This window comes from Myotis daubentonii, chromosome 8 (assembly GCF_963259705.1).
Source record: "Myotis daubentonii chromosome 8, mMyoDau2.1, whole genome shotgun sequence".
Lineage (NCBI taxonomy): Eukaryota > Metazoa > Chordata > Mammalia > Chiroptera > Vespertilionidae > Myotis > Myotis daubentonii.
Window position 1 is genome coordinate 88,646,859 of NC_081847.1, and position 22,773 is coordinate 88,669,631.

Here is a 22,773-nt window from a genome sequence, read left to right on the forward strand (position 1 = left end):
GCAGGCTGGTTTTTGTACGTAGCAGTTGATAGTTTTGTGTGGCCCTCGATTCATGGTACAAATATCCATATGGCCCTTGGCGGGCAAAGGTCCCACCCTTGGTGCAAGGAGTCTGCCCGATGGGAAGAGAGTCCCAGGAGTAAGCTGTGAATTGGGATCGGATTGAAACTCGGAACACGTGTGTGGGAGCTTTATGTTCCATTTATGTCTGTAACTCGTTCCTATTAAAGTCAGCTAACCAGAGGAGGGACAGAGAGTCATCCAAGAGCTTCAGCCTGTCACCGTCGTTCTGCCTCCAAGCTTCCTCCCCCTCCCCCGCCCTCCCCTTCCCACTTGCCCAGCCTGTCCCGTCCGGTCCAGGGGGCGGCTGGACCTTCCCGAGGGATCAGGTGTTCATTTTGGGTCTTTGTTTTTAAAGGTATTGCAGCTGCTACTTTTGTTACCAAATACTAGCCTGAAATTCCAGTCAAAACATTTGCCATCAATAAAAACAAAGACCCCCTCTCCCGGTGTAATTATAATGTGAGTCCACACAAGTAGCCCGTTCGTCTCCGCATACTCACTCGAAAGGAGACCTTCAGCACCAAACCGTAGGAATCTATAGATCCGAGTCAATGTTAACATATACTTTTTTTTATTAAATATGTAAAAAGATAACCGCAAGTCCAAGTTATTCACATATTCAGCGACAAAAGGCTATTCTACCATGCGACAAGGGTGGGCAATGTAAAACGAATGTGATACATCTGATAAGACCTCTTCCTCTATTATGTCCTTACTTAGCTCTATTTATAATGAACAATACATCTGTTTACATTCCTTTCAGTTTACATTTCATATATAACCAAAGCTTTCTGGCGTACTATGTGGTAAAGTGATCTGAATGCATATAAACCTTGGCGGAAGAATGGCGATACTCACCAGGGAAGGGGTCCTCGGCTCCCTTCTGGGGTTGACTTCTCTCGGGTCAACAGCGTGTTTGTCTTTTTTGCTTTTCTGCTTAGCAGACAGGCTCTTGGCCCCCAGCTTCGGTCACTTCCTATCTGACACGAGTCGTGGAAGTGCTATGACCAGACACGGCGGGTGTGAGGGAGGAGCAGGGCGCACACCAAGGGTGACCGCTCAGCCAGCCCGCGATGGGGAGGGGATGACGGGGGTACAGCCATCCGGAGGAAGGAGCAGGCCTGGCCCACAAGAGGTGGTCTGCAGAGCTGGGGTGCAGCCACGGGGCTGGGAACCAGCTATTCAAGAGTCCCCAGGTCTCCGTGAGGGGACAGGAGGAGGGACATAGCTCTTCCCTACATGGGTGAGGAGTGTGCTCCAACTCTGGGGAGGGGAGTGGAGTACGGTGACTGGGAAAGTTATCTTTGCAAACTCCCTGGCCAGTGTGTTTACAGCGGAGCTGGGGCTGAGGGGGAAATGGCGCGGGTGCAGGTCGCACAGCCATGGCGTGCACCGGCTGCGTCTGCAGGGCTGGCAGGAAGCTCCATAGGAACCCTGACGTGGTCTGTAGGGAATTACTCACAGTGCCTCCCTATGAAAGCTATTTTAAAACAAGGAACCGATGTACAACAGGCCGGGGGTGGGGTGGGGGGGCGTTAGGCTGAGCTGCGTCTAGCACCACCACCACCTGGAACAGGTGCGGAGGGCCAGGCTGCAGCCCGAGCGGAGCTGCCGCAGCGCGGGGCAAGCAGAGAGGAGGAGGGGGTCCATCGCCCGGAGCGGTCCAGGCCCGCAGTGGCTTCCTCCTCACCGCGGCCGCTGCTGCAGGGTGGTCTGAGAAGGCTGCTTTCGGCGGGAAGCGTCCGAGCGGCCGTGCAGCATCTCATCATAAAGAAATGTCAGCGCTTTGTGACACAGAGCTGAGAAATTTATTGTCAGCTTTTCCGCGAGGAGGCCAGTGGGTGGGCACACTGTGTGCTGTTGGGTTGCACCTACCAAGTCAAATGCCAAGTGAAGGTGAATCTAAAGTTAGGAACCGAGTGCAATGAAGGATCCGGGAAGGGAAACCATCTCTCAAAGGGGAAAAAAAGGAGGCAAAGATACTAAGAAAATGTGCAAATCTTAGTTAAAAAAAGAAAAAAAGAAAAAGGAATGCTTCTAATTCATCAATGTGTCCTCGGTTTTGAACCCCCGCCCCCCGGTCTAGCAAAGGGCAATGGCATGGAGGCTGCAGTATGAAGGGGAATTCCTATTCCAGAAGGTTCCTTTCAACCTCAGCCATGGTGCTCCTGGAACCACCCCATTCCCCGAGGTCCTCCCTCCAGCAGGTGCATGGCATCCCGCCCTCGGGGCTGCCCCCCACCCTGGAGCCCGGGGACCCTGGAGCCCTCGGGGCGCAGAGCTGACAACGGCTGTGGGAGGGTGGCTGCCCACCAAAGGGGACCCTGAGAAAGAAAACGCATGAGAACCGGGGTGGGTGGGGTGGGACGGGGCAGGCGGTTCGCGGGCCAAGGTGAGACCGTTTCTAGAGACGTTCGCTCAAGAAGAACCACCAGGACAAGTGTGGCTGCTGGGCGAGGGCCGCTGGGCGAGGGCCCGGCTGGATTCCGTCCTCCCCTTCCCTTCCCTTCACGGTCGTGAGCAGAGGGAGCCGCGGGCTCCGGGTTGTCCCTAGGAAACAAGTCGCTGTCGTTATGGCTTTCGTATCAAGTATCTCTTTCCCTTTGTCCCATTTATTATCTTACAGATTCATGTCAGAGGTTAGACTCGCAAACATCAAAGCACCACTGTGTGTGACATCTAGTGACACGGGTGAGAAATGCCAATATAAATACCAATATCAAGTTACCATTGCTTCACACCAGGGGGAGGGGTGGGGGGGGGGAGAGTTCTGGAAGAAATGAGGAGACAGACCAGTCCCGCAGCCGTGGCGAAGGGAGGGCGTGCGGAGGGCGCTCTGGCGGCCCAGGGCTGCTCTGGGTCTCGCAGAGGAGGGGACGGAGCGCTGCGCCCGTGACCGCCGTTCCGTGGTGCCGAGGCCACCCTGTTCCGATTCTCCAGAAGCAAAGTCCCCACGCGACACGGAGTGTCGGCAGCGGCAGCGTCAGTACTCCTCCTGCTGCGGGGGCTGCTCGTGCGCCTGCTCCTCCGCTTCCGGCTCTTCGGGGGGGCCCTCCTGCGGGGGGGGGGGAGCGTTAGCCGACACGGGCCGGGCCAGCAGGTGCCTCCCTCCCCACCCCCCACCTCGGGAGCCCGGCCCGGCTCTCCCTGTGCTTTGGAAGGAAGCCGCCGGAGCCTGCTGGTGACGCCTGCGTCAGAAGGTGAACAAACAGCGGCCCGAGCAGTGGGAGACCCGCCCGAGAGTGACCCTGACACAGCCGCCGCCCTGGCCTCTCCCCCGGGCCTGTCGCTCGCAGGGGGGCCCTGGTGAGACTGTGCCCAGCTCTCACAGGCTCCGATCCAGAGAGGCCAGGGGTTCGAGTGAGCAGGTGAGGAGGGGACCTGCTACATCCACCCTCAGTCCGGAGGGCGCCTTAGAGGGTCACTTCTGCTTGGTGTTCACGGCCTGCACAGCACGCTGGCGTGTGCGTGTGTGTGCGTGCGTGTGTGTGCACGTGCATGGGGGGGTGTGAATCCAGACGGCAGCATGCTGGCATGTGCGTGTGTGCGTGCGTGTGCGTGTGTGTGGGGGGGGTGTGAATCCAGACGGCAGCACACTGACTTGCGTGTGTGCGTGTGCGTGTGTGTGGGGGGTGTGTGAATCCAGACGGCAGCACACTGACTTGCGTGTGTGCGTGTGCGTGTGTGTGGGGGTGTGTGAATCCAGACGGCAGCACACTGACTTGCGTGTGTGCGTGTGCGTGTGTGTGTGGGGGTGTGAATCCAGACGGCAGCACACTGACTTGCGTGTGTGCGTGTGTGTGCGCATGTGTGGGGGTGTGAATCCAGACGGCAGCACACTGGCTTGCGTGTGGCGGTGGCGGGGGGTGGGGGTGGATGAACCCAGACGGCAGCAGCGAGCTGGTGTGTGTGTGTGGTGAGGGGTGCTGGGGGTGGTGATGTGAGGAGCAGAGAGAAGCTGAGTGGAGTCCTCAGGGAGACCCCCTTCAAATCAACCCAGGAGGCAAGAGCTCTGGCCTGAGGCCCGTCCTGCCTGCCCTCAGCTAGGACCTCAGTGGCCCATGCCGGCCCTAAACCTGGAGTCCCCTGATGGGTTCCCACACGGGACGCCTGCTGGGCCAGGATCTGGCGTCTCCTCCGTGGGGAGTGAGTGCAGGGCTGGGCAGCGCCAATCCGCACGCCTCAGCCTCCCTCGCTCAGACGCAGGGCCGGGCCACCTCCCACAGCTCGTGACGAGACTGACCACAACCGGCCGTCCTGACAGCACCCAGCACTCCGCGCACGGACCGCGTCCACTGCACGGGGAGGGCAGACCCACGAAGCCAGGTGGGACGCTGTGAGCACTGGTGAGGCCAGCACGGCCTGGCTCGGACGAGTGACAGGCACTGGAGATGTGGCTGCATGAACAGGCCTGTTTTCCTCAATCAAAATCTCCTCGACTCCCTCACCCCACACCCACCCACCTCCTCCCAGGCCGCCTGGGGGTGGGAGTGCCACAGCACGCGGCGTGGTCTGAGGACACGCTGTCTGTCCCGCTGGGGACCCCGAGTCCGGTGAGCCCCCAGCGAGCGCCCCCCACTCACGTGCTCGTCGGAGGCATAGAGGACCTCCATCAGCCGCTGCACGAGGCTGTCGCTCTCCTGGCCCTGCTCCTGGCAGAGTAGCTCGATCTCCCGCAGCTTCCCGAAGTAGAAGTCCCGCTCCTTCTCCACGCCTTCCAGGGCCAGCTTCAACGAGTGTACCTGCAGGGCCGAGAGTGGAGGAGAAGCCGCCACCCAGCGTCAGACACACGGCCACCTGCCTGTGCGGAGCCCAGGACACGCAGAGACAGACGTGCAAACACGCGACCGCCTGCCTGTGCGGAGCCCAGGACACGCAGAGACAGACGTGCAAACACGCGACCGCCTGCCTGTGCGGAGCCCAGGACACGCAGAGACAGACGTGCTTGCAGAAAGCCGTGTTGTGCACGTCCGCAGGAGGAACTGTGTGCGGCCTGGGTCTGGGCCAAAAGGTCATGTCCAACCTCCAAGCGCAGTCCTTCCCCCGGCAGGGAGTGTGAGTGAGTGTGAACCAGGGTCTGAGGGGGTTCCGCTGGATATAGCACCCACCCGGCAGGGAGTGTGAATGTGAACAGGGCCCAAGGGTTCCTGCTGGACACAGCGCCCACCCGGCAGGGAGTGTGAGTGAGTGTGAACCAGGGCCCGAGGGTTCCGCTGGACACAGCGCCTGCCCGCGGGCTGAGGACGCTTCCCCTCCTGCCCACAGGGCCAGGGGCCCAGCCACCCCTTCCTCAGAGCTGCCCCTCCTGCAGGGGGGCGCGAGGCGAGGAGGGACAGGCAGGGAGAGAGGCTGGCGCTGTGGTCACTCAGATGTATTCTGAGGACGCTGGTGGCTCCACGGCACCTGCATGGAGTCACCCTTAGTTTTGGACCAAACAGGACAAATGCTCTCTCCTGGGAAACGGGTGCTGACCACACAGGAGAACGGGGGAGACCAAATCCTGGTGAGCACGTTCTAACTCCAGTCCCGGTGTCGTGGGCGATGGGAAGAGATGGTAGCTCATTCCCTCAGGAAACAGTCCCCCCTCCTGCTCCGTGATGCCGGCCAAGGACCTTGCGGGCTGTGTGCCCCTCAGGTGGTCACGGACAGCGTGCTGGTGGCTGGAGGGAGGCACAGCGGGGCTGTCGCCGGCCGAGGGAGCACTCAGGGGTAAGCAGCTCTGGGCTCACCTCCCAGGCAGCTCCACTCGGGCCCAAACCATCACCGTTCCTGCTCCGAGAGCCTCAATGTCTCTGCCCTTCGTGCGTTTCCCACTCACGCAGAGAATGCTCTTTAGGAGGCAAGTGAAGTCGCCCGACGGCCCTCAGCACACGGAGCACCACCCTCAGCAGAGTTTCCGGGAATTTGTCTCCCTTTGCTAATGACAGAGCCTCCGTGCACGCAGCCGGTCTGTGGGATCAGTGATGCCACGGGCGACGTCCACCCTCTCGCACACCTGGCAGACTCCTGTCCCCCCCGGGGCACCCGGGGGCAAACCTGCGTCCATCCTGCGAGACCCAGGCCACGGTCCCTCGGGGCACCTCGCTGGTGCCTCCGGGAGCTGCTCGCCAAGCAGCAGGGCACCCACTTGCCACCAGTTCCCGCGGATTTCTCATCCTTTGCCCACAGTTCCCGCGGATTTCTCATCGCACTGCTGCTTGGACGCTGGTAAAAACTGAAGGCAACCAGCAGCCTCAATTCCGCGAAAAGGAAACCCCTCATTCTCCAAATCCTCTCTTGCTCTAACACAAACCATCCCCCCGCCCCCCCCCCCCCCCATAGACACGAGGGTTTCTGGTCACAGCTGAACAAGCACGAGGCCTGTGTGCCTCGCGAGAGAGCTCTGGTCTGCGTGATGAGCAGAGAGCTGAGGCTTCGGCGCGATCCCCAGCCCACGTCAGCCCCTGGTGGTGGTCCAGACGCATCAGGTAATGATGCGCAGCTATGAACGTTCCCTAGTAAAACCCACAGGAGCTAAATTATATGATGAAAGATCAATTGGCAGCCGATTCCATGCTGGAAGTCCCACTCATAAAGCCCGGTGCCTCCTGCTCCCTCACTCTCACAGCTGGGGTGGGGGGGGGGCGGGGGGAGGCCAGGGAAGGACAGGAGCAGCCTTCCCCTCTCCCTCTTCCCCTCTCCCCACCACCCACTAAGCAGCCCCCCGCCCCCCACCGCTGCACGGCCGCGGACACATGTGAGTTCCTAGTTTACGGCACCTTCACTTCCTGTTGCTACTGTAACCCACCTCCAGCCTAGGCCCTTCACTCAGCATTCCTGTCCCGCGTCCCGGTTCTAACCCAGTGGTGCCTGGGTGGCTCCTCCCCCCCCCCCCCACCCCCGGTTTCCGGGGGGCACCTTGCAGGCTTCGAGCAGTGAGGCATATGGCCCAGCTCGCAGGGCTGTCCTCCCCGCCTGCCACCTGAGGAGAATGAGTGTTACCGGGACTTCTGTGTGGGCTCCAACCCAGACGCGGCAGGTAACGCGGGCATCCCGGTTTCTAAATCAAAGTCCGACCCAGCGATGACTTAAGGCTTCGCCTTTTCCATTGGTGATCAGAATTGTAACAAAATGCCCTGGTTAGCAACTGTCTGCTTTTAAACTAGTTCTTGACTGCAAATGTACAATGATCTCCAAAACCACTTCCAGACTCTCGCTGGCTCATCGAGCATCAGATGCCTCACTGGGAACGGGCGGAGTGGTGGGAAGGACAGGCCCGGGAGTGGTGGGAACAGAGTGGTGGGAATGGCCTGGGGACCTGGATGAAGGCTCCCTGCCCAGTGGGCGGAGCAGCCCGGATACAAGACCCTCCTCCTAACTCGGGTTGATGGCTTTTGCAGCGGACCCCTCCCTACCAATTGCTCTATTACTATTAAAACTTGATGAACACCTAAACTGAGAGAGTGACCACTAAACGCTGCTGTCTTACACGGGCAGAATTTTTTGTTTGAAATAAAGTTCTAACCCCTCCTTTAAAACACACACCACATAGAGTGGGTTCAGTGTGACTTCATGCAGACAACGAGCTGCTGTCAGCTAGAAAGCACCGACGCTGTCTGTCACACAGGGAATCCGGAGGCAGTGCAGCCAGCTTTGCTGGGATCGGGAGGAATATCCGGTGGAAAGGAACGTTCTACCGAAAAGACGCTGGACTTTCTGATCACCCGGGACTGGGCTCAGTGCTCCTGGGTGACAAGTCTCGGCCGCGGGGGAGTGTCAGGGGTCGCTCTTGGCTGCGTGGTCACCTGCCCGACAGTGCTGTCCGCACGCTCCACGAGGGGAGGGTGGCTGTCCTGCTGCCACCACATTCCCAGCGTCACGCGCAGGGTCGGTCACACACAACAGGCCTGACACCGGCTGAGAGGAAGAGGAAGGGGGACTAGCCCTAAAGCCTCGAGGTCGAGACCGGCCGAAGTGGACAGGCAGGCCGTGGGCTAGAGGGGGCTCCTGACAGACGCTCAGGTGTGTGTTGCATGGGGGAGGGGGGTGAGGGGGGTGGGAGGAGGTGGCCAGCAAACCTGCAGTGACCTGGGCCGAGCCCTGCGTCCTGTCTTAACGCAGCTTTGAGATTTGCGATGAACATCGGTATTCACAGTGGGCCCGGACAGTTCCTTTCATTCTTACTTGTCTGCCTCACCTTCTGTGGAGAGCGGCTACAGCGTTCCGGCAGGTTCAAGCCTCGGACTGACTTGTGGCAAAGCCACAAACAAGCCCCAGCTTGGAGGGCAAAGCCCTGCCAGCACAATTATAGCCAAAAGGCTATGGTTGTAAGCTTGACCTTATAGTCCAACCCTGCAGTCCTAGGTAGCTAAGGGATGTGGGCTGTGGGGGGTTCAGCAAGTGCTGCCTTAAACAAAGCTTGACAGAGCTCAGTTTGAAATCTGCTTCTCCACTGGGCGGGGAGCCTTCATCCAGGTCCCCAGGCCATTCCCACCACTCCCTGTTCCCACCACAGGAAAGAAGCAGATTTGAAACTCACAAGAACACTGTGAACATCTTGCCCTTGTTTTGCTCTGTGTGCTCCGACTATAAAATAAGCTCCGTACAGACTGTGCAACTGTTTCCTCATCCAGACACAGTGATCCACCTGGCCCCAACTGTATTCTCCTGTCTGTTTTCGTTAACCCTTCACCGCCCCTCCTCAGGTTCACCCCTGGCCATGCTGGACATGGTTCAACCTTCCCTCCCAGAGTTACCCCCCCCCCCCACACCTGTCATGCTCCCACACACGGGGCCAGGGAGGAGGGCGTACCTGTTCATTAAGCTGTAGGACCTGTGTCTCCAAATCTTTGTCCGATTTGGATGCCGAGCCGCTGGAGGAAGCCCTTTTGGCTGACGAGGGGCGAGAAGGTGTGGAGCCTGGTTTAGATGCTGGACTGGACTTAGCTGCACCTGAAAGTAAGCAGAACCAACGATAAACAATGGCGACAGGAAGATGCTGTGTAGACACAGAGCCAATGGATGATTTAGGAGGAGTTTGCTAACATGTCTAGGAGGCACTGCCAGCGATCCCTGTAACTGTTACTCGGGTAGAGGCTCCGTGAGAAATGGCTGACGGCCGGGCGGCAGGGAGCGCGCACGAGCTGGGACTGTGTGTGGAAAGCAAGGTGTCAGGCTGCGGGGCCAGCTGAGGGCCCCCCACTAGCCACATGTGGGGCAGTTTGCGCACAAAAACCAAAAAAGGCTGCAATGTGCTGGAATGCAGTGGTTACACGAAGGTCTAATTACAGGGGAAAGGGCCGGCTACAGAGACCTTACAGGACACTGACCATGGAGGAAACCTTAGAACGAGACAAAGCACAGTCTCCAACGGATTCAGGAGAGGCTCCTCGACGGCTCGACATTAACTGAGATGTTTTGGGGAATAAGACACGTGTCAAGGTGTCACCCTATACATTACTTATTTTACAGGGAAAACACGCCTTTACAGCGAAGAGATCGGAGGGTCAGCACCCTAACCCGTGATTCCACAGCATCGCTACTAATGCTATAAATTGAAGAAAAAAAGGCAGTGATTTCAGGTTAAGACCGCACCCCCGGGGCTGGGCTCCTAAGCTCCCCCTCTGTCTAGACCTCGGCACAGACACGGAGGTGACCCCGCAGCCCAGCAGCAGGTACAGGGCTATGGCGAGGCTTCTGCACTGCAGGACTCAGGCACTCAGGTCATCGCCGGGCCCCCCCCTTTGCTCTGAACTCGTTCTGACGTGGTGGCATCGGTGGCATCTCGCCGGCGGAGGTGCCCCTCCTGTGGCCCGTCCCCAAGTCTCCACCCCTCCCCCACGCTGATGCCTCTGAAAGCTGGGGGGAGGGGTGTGGGGGCGCAGGGGAGAGGGGGGCCAGGGGCAGGTCAGCCGGCTTGCAGCCAGCACCGCGCAGTGCTCGGCGGGCCTCTGTTGAAGGAACAGATGTTTAATAAATACACAAACAAGCGAGTGAAACCTGGTTAGGGGCTTGCAGTTGACCAGTAGCAGCAGAGGCTGGCAGAGGGTTAAGGTGCTGACAGCAGCTAGCAACCAAACACGCTCTTGATGCCCAGGGGGGAGCAGAGGCTATAAACCGTGGGTCCTGTCCCCGGGGGGTGGGGGGGGGCATTAGTCACAGGTGGGCGTGCCCCCTGAGAAGCGGGATGCTAGTGACAGACGCCTGGCCGAGTGTAAAACAGGAGCGTCACGGCGGGAAGGACTGGAGACGGCTTTGCTGCTCAGAGGGTAACCGGCCTTCAGGGACCCGCACGCCCACCTACGCGCGCCCAGGCCTGTGGGAGCCACATGGGGACACCGTGTCCACGGCAGCGGCCAGGTTCCCTGCGTGAAGGCCAGGCGCCAGGGAAGGAGACGGAGGAGAGCAGCGGGGGCAGGGGCAGGGGGCAGGGGGGGATCTCGCTGGTCTGCAAGGAGCCCTCCTGAGCCGCCACCTGCCACCGAGCGGGGAGGCAGCTTCTGAAAAGTGAGGTTCCTTCAGACCGTCCTGTAAGCAGAGTGTGTCACACCCCAACACGAAGAACCCGGCGAACAGACCGACCGTCTGTGGCAGCAGGTCCTACCGAGGGCACATCCTGCAGCGCCCGCAGCCTCACGGAGGCCCTGCTGCCCGGAGGCCAACCCGCGGATGCTGCGGGGCCTGTACCACCCCACCCCCACCCCCACCACCAGCCGGTCTCGGCCTGAAGGCGGCGCCTGTGCTTCCTGCAGCCCGTGGACGCCGGGCTCAGAGCCCGGCCTTCCCCTGGCACATGGGGTCCGGTCCCCCCGTATCAGACCCGGCACACGGGGCCTCCCCTGTATCGGACCCGGCACACGGGGTGCCCCTGTATCGGACCCGGCACACGGGGTCCCCCTGTATCGGACCCGGCACACGGGGTCCCCCCCTGTATCAGACCTGGAACATGGGCCCCCCCCCCCCGTATCGGACCCGGCACACGGGGTTCCCCTGTATCAGACCCGGAGGCCCTGCTGTGGGTGAGCGGGCTGGGGCGGGGAGGGCAGGCCCCACTGGGGTTGGGGTACAGGCCGAAGAAAGGGATGGAAAACACATTCGGGAACTTCAAGAACAGATCCATTAAATGATTAGTATTTGAAATTTAAAATGAGAGGGATTTCGAAATTCTGGTGAAGTTGTTTGGAAAGAAACAGAATACAGAGGGAAATAAACATCCGGTGAGCGAGGATCTGAGAGATTCACATTAGCTGCACATTTTACCTTCGAATGAATAAATGTGAAGAAATTAAAGAACAGAAAAAACACGGGGTGGATCTTAGCACCTTCAGGAGTTTAGAGTTTTAAAGACATGCAATTAAGGGTTAAACTAAAACTCATTTTCAAAAGAATACAAAGTAAGCTCTTCCCACCCCAAGCTGCACCTGATGAGGAAGTATTCCCCCGCAGCCGGCAGGGGAGGAGCCGCACGAGAAACACATGGTAGGAAGCACCCTACAGGCTACCACCCTCACCCGGCAGCGAGGAACTGCTTCTGTTTCTGGACTTTAGAAACCTCCCTGTCCTCTTTCACACAACCACTCTCACGGGCACCGGCTCTTGGGGAGCCACGTGTCTTCCCCACGCACCTGGGCCGTTACGGATGCCGGGCAGGGAACACCGACACCGTCCTTCGGGGGGCTGCCACCTGTGTTCCCGCTTCGTGAAGTGACCCCACAACGTCCTTCAGCGCCCAGCCCTGCGCAGATACTGGGGTCCTCGAGGGCCGCCTTTCTGCTTCCTAGAAGCCCGATGCATTGGCGACCACACCCTGTGCACCCCCCGACCCCCCGCCCCCGCCTCTGGGCTCAGCGATGCTCAGGGGAAACGTTCGCATGCCGCCTTTCTGAGACAGCGGCCGCGGGGCTGTCATGCAGATGCAGACTCTTCCCGGAGCCGCCAAACATTTCCGTTTTCTTCCAGCTGCGCCTGCTGATGCCCGAGAGCATCCCCAGTGGCAGCCCTCCTTGACCAGGGTCCTCGCCCCCAGCTTCTCTCCCCCAATTCTCCCTTCAAGCAGGAAGGGGTTTCAGGACAGAAAACAGACAGACGCCGTCCAAGTTCCTGTCATCCTCCGACTTGACCGGACATGATTTATAACGCTGGCCTCTGAGCGTGGGTCCTAATGAACGCCCTTGCGATCTGGGGCATAAATACGATTCTGCGACATGTTAACTGCAGCGAAACACCGTTCGTGGCCGACTCGCCGCCCTGGCGAGGCCAGAGCAGCGCGGTGTCTCCTGTCGGTAACGAGCAGCTTGCGTAACGTCTGTGGCAAATGCTGCAGCCCTGTGGGCACCGAGGGCCTGCGAGCTCGGGAGGACGAGGCAAACAAAAGGACTGCGCTTGGCTTGTCCTTCATGGCCGGGCTCTGACGGAATTCAGGAATTCTTCTCACATAATCCACCGTATTCTGTCTGCCAGGATCATAAACAGAAGAGCTAAAAGTACGGCATTAATGCTGCCACTGGTGGCTGCTTGTATGTGCCCTGACCAGAGTCCGAACCCACAATCTTGGCGTGTCAGCATGATGCTCTAAGTAACTGGGCTACCTGGCCAGGGCTAGATTTTATTTTTTAAACTGAGATAACGAGCTTCGTTAACAAATAAGCACATGAAGCCAGTGCCAGGGAAAGCCAAGGGGCTGGGCGGCTGAGAAGAGGGAATCCCCACGGAAAGGGCCCTAAGTGCCGGACAGCCCCCCCCCCCAGCTCTGACCACTGAGCACCAGGGTCTAACCTTCCCACGGAAGGGGCTCGGCTCCTGCACCCCGTGATCCTGTCACTGCTGAGGGCAGCGAGCTCTCAGGGCAATGGGACCTCAGCGGGCGGCGCGGAGCCCTGAGGCCTGGGTCCCTAAGAGGCCGGCTCTTTCTTTTTTTTCTTTTTTTTTTTTTTTTAGAGGCCGGCTCTTTCATCCTGAAACTAGTTCGCAGCCCTCGGGCTCTGTCTCCTCGTGGAACCAGCGGCCACGTCTGGATCCTCCTTTCTGCTCCCTCAGCGTCAGCTCAGAGAAGTGGGCAGTTTTCCCTTCCGAGCGGCTTGGGGCCCTTCAGACCCCGAGCCCGAGCCCAGTGCCCTGTGGGAATGAGGCCCTGGGAGGAGCGGGCATCCTGCATCTTGCCCTCAGGGGGCAGCGGCCAGAGCAGGCCCTGCAGCCAGCGCCTCCCAGGGGTCCTGGCTCTGCTGCCTGCTGGGTGGGGGCTTTTGCTGCCCCGGGATTTGTGTGTAAGAGGAAGAGCGGTGCCCACCTCCCAGAGCTGGGAGGAGTGCGAGTTAACAGGTGGGAAGCTGGTACACGAGAGCGTGCCCACAGTGAACGCTCAGTAAGTGTGAGCTTACAGGACTCTGACTCAGCCAGTGATGAAAAGTACCCAGAGGTCCCACTCCTAGACACCAGCAACATAAAATCTAAGCTGCTGGAATAAAAAGGAAACAAAACTCATTTTATTTAAAGAGACTTTAGCCAGGCCGGTGAGGCTCAGTGGTTGAGCACTGGCCTATGAACCGGGAGTCACAGTTAGATTCCCAGCCAGGGCACATGCCTGGGTTGTGGGCTCCATCCCCAGTAGGGGGCATCCAGGAGGCAGCCAATCAAGGATTCTCTCTCATCAGTGATGTTTCTATCTCTCTCCCTCTCCCTTCCTTTCTGAAATCAATAAAAATATATTAAAAAAAAAATAAGAAAGTCTTTAGAAACATTCACCGACCAGTGGGCTCCGGGGCATAGGGTCCCCCACCCCACGCACGCTCTATCCTGCACACCAGGTCCTGGAGCTCAGGCCCCTGTGCTTAAACCACCCGCCTCCGTCCACGCAGCACGGGTACTGGGCCCATCGCACACCTGCACGCTGCAGGCACGGGGTAAAGCAAGGAAGGAAACGCCGAAGATGCCTGTCCCTGGGGGATTCCCACTCTAACGGGGAAACGAACCAGCACAACGTAATGACTTAGCACGTGGCCTGGTAAACTAGAAGGTAAATGCTGTGGAGGAGGGGAAAGGAGCGGGGCAAGGATGTGGGGGGCAGTTTAAATAGGAACTCAGGGGAGGCCTGGTGCCCACCACGGGTCTCTAGTCTCAGCTCTTCACTGAGCCCACGGGACTTCCAGGGGCCCCACAGCCTGGGCCAGGGGTCGGGGCACCGGTCCTCCAGGTGGGAGCCCAGCCCGGACGCGAGGCCGCCAGATCCACACCAGGCATGTGGGGGCACCTGGCTCAAAGGCTCCTTCCCCAGAGAAGCCACCATCTCCCCACGGCACAGCCGGGGCAGGAGCCCCCTCACTCCTCCAGGCCTCCCTGAGGTTGGAGCTGAGCAAGGACCCGAGGGGGAGAGGTTGGCCTGGCAGCCGGAGGCAGAGGTCTGAGAGGTGCAGGAGGTCACACAGGGCAGCAGGACACTGCACAGGGCGCTGTCGGGGGTACATTCCAGGGGACCTGCCGCAGGTCTGAGCACAGGGTGATGTCGGGGGTACATTCCAGGGGACCTGCTGCAGGCCTGAGCACAGGGCGCTGTCGGGGGGACATTCCAGGGGACCTGCCGCAGGCCGGAGCACAGGGCGCTGTCGGGGGGACATTCCAGGGGACCTGCTGCAGGCCTGAGCACTGGGCGCTGTCGGGGGTACATTCCAGGGGACCTGCTGCAGGCCTGAGCACAGGGCGCTGTCGGGGGTACATTCCAGGGGACCTGCTGCAGGCCTGAGCACAGGGCTGGCTTCAGCTGAGAAGGCTCCCTCTGCTGCCTGGGGGGGCGGACGGGGCAGGTGAGGGCAGGCGCGGGCCAGGCAGGAGGCCCTGCAGCCGCCCCCGGGTGAGCAGTGAGCGCTCACACAGTTGTGTTTCCGGTGCAGCAGAGCTCGGAAAACCCTAACGCACACCCATGAGCAGGCACCCAGTCCAGCCACTGCCACAACCTGCATTTGTAGCCTCAACAGCAACAAGGATCGTCTGTGCTCAAGGCAACAGCTACTGCCTCCGAGGAGAGGACGGAGGAAAAGCTGGCAGTGGCCACACTACTGTCACGGGCGTCCCTCCCGTCCACTGCTGTCCACTGCTCGAGGGGCATTACCAGAACCACGACCAGCTCTGCCGAGAGCAGGCAGTGAGCACCCGAGTCAGGGCCTCGCGAGGGCTGGCGTGCCTGGGGCTCCCCTTCCTGCCCGCCTGCCCCCGGGAGGGGAGGAGGCCCGACCCCGAGCACAGACCCAGCCAGTGAGCCTTCGCCTTCGGGGTGAGCTCCTCCTGCCCTGGTTACTGTCCCTGCTGGAGACGATGTGCTTATTTTTAGCCCTCATGTGACTCTCCAGTATTTTCCAGGCTCTGTTTGAGTCACTCTGGTTTCAGACTATTTTTCTTGGGGGGGGGGGGTGAGGGATAAAAAAGGCAGGACAGAACTACTCATTTTGAAATAGCTCAAGTATTAAGAATTCTAACTTTAAACAGTTACTTGAACATGTGTGTATTTCTCTTGATAAACTGACTGCACACCTCGCACGTCTTGGTAGAAAAGTAAGTGTGCTTCAGGACATGTTAGATGCCAACCAATCACCACCTCAGTTCAAAATTCCTGTTTGTGAGTTGTTCTCAGAGCAGTGTCTTTCCAGGAATGGCGAGGACCCTCACCCCCACGAAACAGCACACGGCAGAACCCCGACGACCCTTGGGGCGCACCCTGGCCTGTCCGCTGCAGCACCGAGCCAGCCCCCTGAGATACACTCTCAGGAGTGACCATGACATGGGGTCCTGGCACCACTGTCCTCCTGGCACACAGCAGTCCCTTTGGCAAAGAGCTCACACAGCGAGACGGCCATTTGGGGGGGACACAGTCCTTAATTACTTCACGATGTTCAGAGTCCCCGCTGACTCACCACTGACGGTCCTAAGTCAGTTGTCCCCCATTAACACCATCGTACCCAGACTCCCTTGCAAAGAGAGACGTGGTCGGAGGCCACAGGGCAGGTTGGAGCTCAGGCAACTGAGAGCCCAAACCACCCGCCTGGAGTCACCGCCTCTCCTCCACTCCGGGTGGCTCCTGCTCCGAGTTCTCTGCTTCCACCAACCGTGAAGCCAGACGCCTGCCCGTCACGTATCCTTGGCTTCCCTCTCCTTTGCTCTCACGCCCAATCACCATCGGTTTTGTTGATAGCACCGCTTTAATGTCTCCACAACCCACATGGCCACACCTCTAGTTAGGCCACCCTCCTCTCCTACGTGGTTTGCTGCAACAGCTTCTTAGCTAGTCTTCTGGATTAGCCGAGTTCTCAATACCACAGAGCAAATCTGTGCTTAAAACCTTCCAGCGACTCCCCACAGTCCCCATGATGAAGTGTAAACCTCAGTAACCGACAGACACACATAATGGTCTCTACCTCCTGGTGCTCCCACCGTTTTGTGGTCCCCTCTCCTATAGTGTGAGAGGGACCTGTAACTTGCAGGATGCTGGGACGTTGCACCAATGGTTATGGAATTATACATATAACTTTTTCCCTGCTGTCCTGGAAGAAGCAAGCTGCCATGTAGTAAGTCCTGAAGCTGGAAAAACCCCTCGCGACGAGGTGGCCTCTAGGACCGAGATCAGCTGCCCGTAAGAAACAGAAGCCTCAATCCTTCAGCCTCAGAAAACTGCCAACAACTTAAAGGAGCTTCCCCAGTTGAGCCTCTGATTAGACCACAGCCCCAGCAGATACCTGAAGTGCAGCCTAGCGAGACCCTAAAGCAGAGAACATAGCTAAGTTGTGCCAGGGCTTTAGACAATACACGTGTGTTGTTTTAAGTTGACAGATCTGTCGTAATTGTTTTTGCAGCAACAGAATATGAACATGACCTCTCAACCCATTATACAAGGGCCCTGCTCACCTCTGCAGCCTCACTTCTCAAAGTTCATACAAAATGCACTTCACCGAAGACAACACAATCTCTCTCAACTTCAACATGCTGCTCCTTCTGCTTGCAGTGGTCCTTCCATCCCCTTCACCCGGCTGACTTCTACTCATTCAGTAAGTCTTGGTCATGCCTCATTTCCCCCCAGAACCCTTTCTAGAATACTCACAAGACCAGCTCACGTGGTCTTCCTATGCAGCCCGACAGCACTCACCTCACTTTACTGTTATTATCTATTTACTGTCAGGTTTCCTCACGAGGCTGCAACTTCCTTGAATCAGTATTTCTCCAAAATCTCTTACTGTGCCTTAACAACCATTTGCTGAAAGACTAAATGAATGAGAATTCAAGGAAAGCTTTATCCAAAAATAAGCAAGGATCCAATAAATATGAACTGTTGTTTAAGAAGTATTTTCTGGACTACGGGCAGCGCACCAGCTGTTTTCTAAGCTACAGTGCCAGGGGCTCCTCGGGGGCGGAGATGATTGGAAAGAACTTCAGAAACACTCGTGTCGGCGTAAGCACCGCCTCTGCTTGATCGCAACGGACACTGCAGCGACTCCACTTAAACCAACTCAACAAATACTGAGTAGGAAGCTTCCACACATCAAGCCATTGGGAAGCAATGACCGAACAAGACAGAACTGGTTGAGAGCTTTAAGTCACCTAATTCAAAGGGAGTCTAGAAAATTCTTCAAGTCAAAACTGGTTTCTATTCCCACCCAACCTACCAAGCGACAAAGAGAGGCACCGGTAATAAGAAAGTCAGGTTCACCGGTGATCTCATATTCTGCTCATGGAAACGATAAATGCTAAGTACTGCCTTTTGAGGCCCGACAAGTTTTAGCGTGAGGCTGAGAGGCCAAACATCAAGTTATTACACCTCTGGAGAGAGAAGGGAAGATCCATTAGAGTGATACATGGGTTTCAGTTGCAGAGCCAATTAATATTTCAACATATAAAGGGAGCAGCTGGATGAGAGAGACACAGTGCTGTTATAAAAGGACCCGGTGCTGTTAGAGGGCATGAGGGCTTGCTCTCAGGTGCAGGCGGGACAACAATGCAGCCACCGGCCCCTCTGCAAAGCCCTGTGTGCGGGCACAGCGCCCGGCACGCTTCAGTGCACGCCAGCTTGTCTGAGGGGCTTACTCTCGACTTTGCCATCACCCAGACCATCCGCTCAGAGAACTCTTTTAGTTGAAGGATTAAGAAATCAGAGATGAGTCCTAGTCGTCTAGGGCTCAGTCGTCAGGCCTCTGTGCACACTTGTGCTTGGAGCTGTGCGGAGGCCTGGTGCGGGCGGCTTTACCGACCCTGCATTTCTGAACGCCCATAAAACACAGTAACCCTCACCCAAGAGTCTGGTGCAAGGACGAATGGGAATGTTTTTGAACTTTTAAAAATTACTGCTGTTTTTCAAAATAAATGCCACCCAAAGAGAACAGCGTGTGTTCTGTTTAAGCCTCTCCAACACCGCACAGCGTTTTACGTCCACCACACACGATGCAGTTTGAAGGTGGTTTGTGAGAATTCACTGAGCTTCAGGATAGCGTGGGGAGGAGAGAACTACATAAAACAAGACCAAACCACGTGGTCAAGCTTCAAATCTTGGGTTGAATTAGCCAGTCATCTGTCAAGGATGCGTCTCAGAAAGCGATGAAGTGGGATAGAATGAAAAATGCACGGCTCTTCCCAGGACGAAGCCTGGGCCCCTCCGCAGCGGCGCCAGAGACCCCGATCTGACGCTCCTGCATTCTTCACGACCCTGCTCCTCTCAGGGCCCGAAATTCCAGACGCACAGGTGCTTAGTCTCCGGGCAGGGCAGAGCGGCGCACATTCTGTGCTGTGGGTTATCGCCATTACAGGGAGAGAAGTGCAGTTTCGATTATTCTTTAAGGAGAAAAGTATCCCCGAAGCTAGCGCTGTATTTATCTACTTTCCATATGGTAGATGTGTAACCGGAGGAACCAAACCACCAAGACCCACATCCTTCCAGGCAGCAGGGGGTGTCCCCGAAGAGTTTACTGAGGCCAGTTTAAGAGTTTCTTGCCGTTTTCTCCAGGTCTGACTGTAGCGAAGAGCCAGCACTCAGCTGGCATGCAGCCTAGCCGAGGGGATGCCCTGCTGATGCAGGGCAGGGACTGAGTGAAAGACAGAAACCCTGCTCACACAGGAAGGAGAGGGCTCACCTCTACCTGGGAAGGTGTCTTGCTAATTATGGGGTTCGTAAGAAAAAGGAACCTCTTCCTTGTTTTGAGTCGATACTCCATGATCTCTTGAAATGAACACTCGATCCTTGAAGCGTTACGTAGTGATGCGGGTAGCACAGTATATGGTTAGGTGGCTGGGGGCTGAGAGAGCGGCATCAGCAGGTACATACTGGGAAGTTGTAAGGATCGACAGGCATGACTCAACTTCACAGGAAGACCATGGAGGGATAAGAAGGTGCCTGTGCCTGCCCTCCAGGGCTCGGATGCCACTATGGTCTGTACCCAGTCTAAAGAGAAGACATGGAAACATGCATTTCTTGGAGTAAGCGATGGCTTTGGAGTGAGAACAATGTTTGTGTCTAAGGGGTGGAGATTCTCAGAATGCAAATGAAGACTTGTGTCTTGATAAGAAGGAGGAAGTCCTGCCTAACAGCACAGGCTGAGTGGAATTTAACTTCTTATGCACGTTTCACTTGGACTCTAATGGAGCTAAGTGCCTGTTAAGTAAATAAACACCAAAACCCTTTGGAGTAAAATAACAAAATCCAGAGTCTCCACAACGTGACATCACAATGTCTAGGATGCAATCCAAAATTACTCAACATATAAAAAGCCAGGAAAATGTCACATATTCTCAAAGGAAAAGATAATCAACATGTAACAACTGTGAGATAGTCAGAATGGTGGAATTAGCAGACAGCAACTGTAAAGCTAACTTAACCTGCTCAGTGAAGTAAATCATGCTCATAATAAATGAAAAGGAAGGCAATCTCAGCAGAGGGAAAAGTGGGAAATTTACAACTGAAAAAATACAATCGTTGAAAATTTTTAAAAAGATCAACAGTACAATGGAGATGACGGAGGAAAAGAGGTAAACTTGAAGATATATGAATGGAAACCATCCAGTCTAAAGAATAGAGGCAACTACTAATTTGTACTTAATTCCTTCACATTTCTTACCCAGTCCCCCAACCCTCCTCCCTTCTGGCAACCATTAGTCTGTTCTCTGTAACTATGAGTCTGTTTCTATTTTGTTCTTTAGATCCCACATATAAGTGAAATCACATGGTATTTGTTTTTGTCTCACTATGTCTGACTGATTTCACTTAGCATGAAAACATCTAAGTCCATCCATGCTGTGGCAAGTGGTAAGATTTCATTCTTTTTTATGGCTGAGTAGTAGTCCATTATATATATGTACCACAGCATTTTTATCTAATTGATGGGCACTTGGGTTGCTTCTATATCTTGGCTATTGTAAATAACACTGAAATGAACTTAGGGGTGCATATATCCTTTCAGACTAGTATTTTGTTTTCAGGTATATACCTAAAAGTGGAATCGATGGCTCATCGGGCAGTTGCATTTTTTTTGAGGAACCTCCATACTGTTTGCCACAGTGGCTACAACAAACTGCACTTCCACCAACAGTGCCAGGGGATTTCCTTTTCTATACACCCTCACCAACACTTATTGTTTGTCGATTTATTGATAGATGTTTTGACAGGTATGAGGTGATATCTTATTGTGTTTTAATTTGCATCTCTCTGATGATTAGTGATAATAGCATCTTTTCATATGTTTATTGGCCATCTGTACTATGCCCTCTTTGGAGAAGTGTCTACTCAGGTCCTCTGCCCAATTTTTAATTAAATTGTTTTCTTGGCATTGAGTTGTATGAGTACTTTATGGTGTATGCAAAGTACAACATAGGGGATATAATCAATAACATATATATATATATATATATATATATATATATATATATATATATATATGGCTAAATGACCGACCATCCAACCGACTGATCAGCTGGTACATGTGATGCGCACTGGCAATTTAAATATAAACGTCGACTTGCGCATGCACGATACATATAAAGCTCTCACTGACGCCAGTCGCACACATGTGTTCCGATCTGTCATTGTCGATCATGAATTTGGTTGTTTTTCTAAACGTGTGATTCTTTGTCCTAAACGTGCGATTCTTTGTCCTAAAAATGAACACGTTCATAAATTAAATGAAGAAATTTTGGATATACTTGATGGAGATGTTCACACCTATTTGAGTGATGATTCTATTGATTCAACGGATGATGCTGAAAGGAAAATTTTCCCATTGAATTTCTTAATAGAATTATTCCTTCGGGAATGCCATGTCATAAATTAAAATTGAAAGTAGGTACAATCATCATGCTACTGAGAAATCTTAGTAGTAAATGGGGTCTTTGTAATGGTACTAGATTTATCATCACAAGATTGCGACCTAACATAATCAAAGCTGAAGTATTAACAGGATCTGCGGAAGGAGAGGTTGTTCTGATTTCACGAATTGATTTGTCCCCGTCTGACACTGGCCTCCCATTTACATTAATTCAAAGACAGTTTCCCGTGATGCCAGCATTTGCGATGACTATTATTAATCACAAGGACAAACTCTAGACAGAGTAGGAATATGCCAACCTGAACCCGTTTTTAGGTATGGTCAGTTATATGTTGCTTTCTCTCGAGTTCGAAGAGCATGTAACGTTAAAGTTAAAGTTGTAAATGCTTCATCACAAGGGAAATTAGTCAAGCACTCTGAAAGTATTTTTACTCTTAATGTGGTATACAGGGAGATATTAGAATAAGTTTAATCAATTTATCAGTCATTTTTATCAATGTTTTTATATCATGTTTTTGTTTTTATATCATGTTTTTGTTTTTATATCATGTCTTTGCTATTGTTATATCATGTTGTTACTGTTTATTATTAATCAATTTATATATTATTTTCATATACATTTCACTAATTTTCTTTCATCTCTTACACTTCTATTATAGAGAAAGAGAGAATAGTGATACTAAAATATTTCTTCTAATTAATTTCCTTTCAATGTGCATGAATCCGTACACTGGACCACTAATATTGTAATAACTATGTATGGTGCCAGGGGTACTGAAAAGATTGGGGAGAAAACGTTAAGTATGTGGCTGTCTAACCCCTATGCTGTAACTGAAATTAATAAAAAACAATACTGAATGTGAACTGTAACTGAAAACTAAAATTTAGAGAGAGAGAGAGAGAGAGAGAGAGAGAGAGAGAGAGAGAGAATGAATGAATCCTGGTAAAGCACCACAGGGACCCGTGGGATAATTTCAAAAGCTCTAACATACAGATAAAAGGAGTCCCAGAAGGATAAGATAGAGTGGAGCTAAAAAAAAAAAATTTGAAAAAATAATGCCTGAAAACCTACCAAATATGGTAAGAGACATAAACTTGCAGATTTAGATGTTTAATAAACTCCAAAGCAAGATAAATTTAAAGAAAACCATGATTAGGCACATCACAGCCACACTACCGGGAGCCAAAGATAGAGAAGCCTGACTTCAGAGCAAAACGACATGTTATATAAGGAGAAGGATTAGAATGAGTATGCTCTTCTTATCTCTGGAGGCCACAGGCAATGAACAACAGTTTTAAATGCTTAAAGAAAGAGAAAGACTAGCCTGCATTCTTTGTCTGGGGAAATATTCTTCAAGAATGAAGGTGAAATAAAGATATTTACAGAAAGAAATAAACTTAAAGAATTGATTGCCACTGGACCTGTTCTATAAGAAACGCTAAAGAA

The 22,773-nt window shown here is 54.5% G+C and overlaps 1 protein-coding gene across 4 annotated transcripts in view; it reads right to left on the reverse strand.

The window, feature by feature from the left end:
- Window positions 1-611: 611 nt before the first annotated feature.
- MAPRE2 (microtubule associated protein RP/EB family member 2) overlaps window positions 612-22,773 on the reverse strand; it is a 121,170-nt gene continuing 99,008 nt past the window's right edge. For all 4 annotated transcript variants that reach the window (XM_059707353.1, XM_059707350.1, XM_059707351.1 and 1 more), the window contains 3 exons: window positions 8,855-8,994; window positions 4,647-4,805; window positions 612-3,118 (listed from right to left, as the gene is read on the reverse strand). In XM_059707353.1, the coding sequence (XP_059563336.1) occupies window positions 3,047-3,118; window positions 4,647-4,805; window positions 8,855-8,994 (371 nt within the window). In that variant the 3' untranslated portion in view covers window positions 612-3,046. The remainder of the gene's footprint in view (window positions 3,119-4,646; window positions 4,806-8,854; window positions 8,995-22,773) is intronic.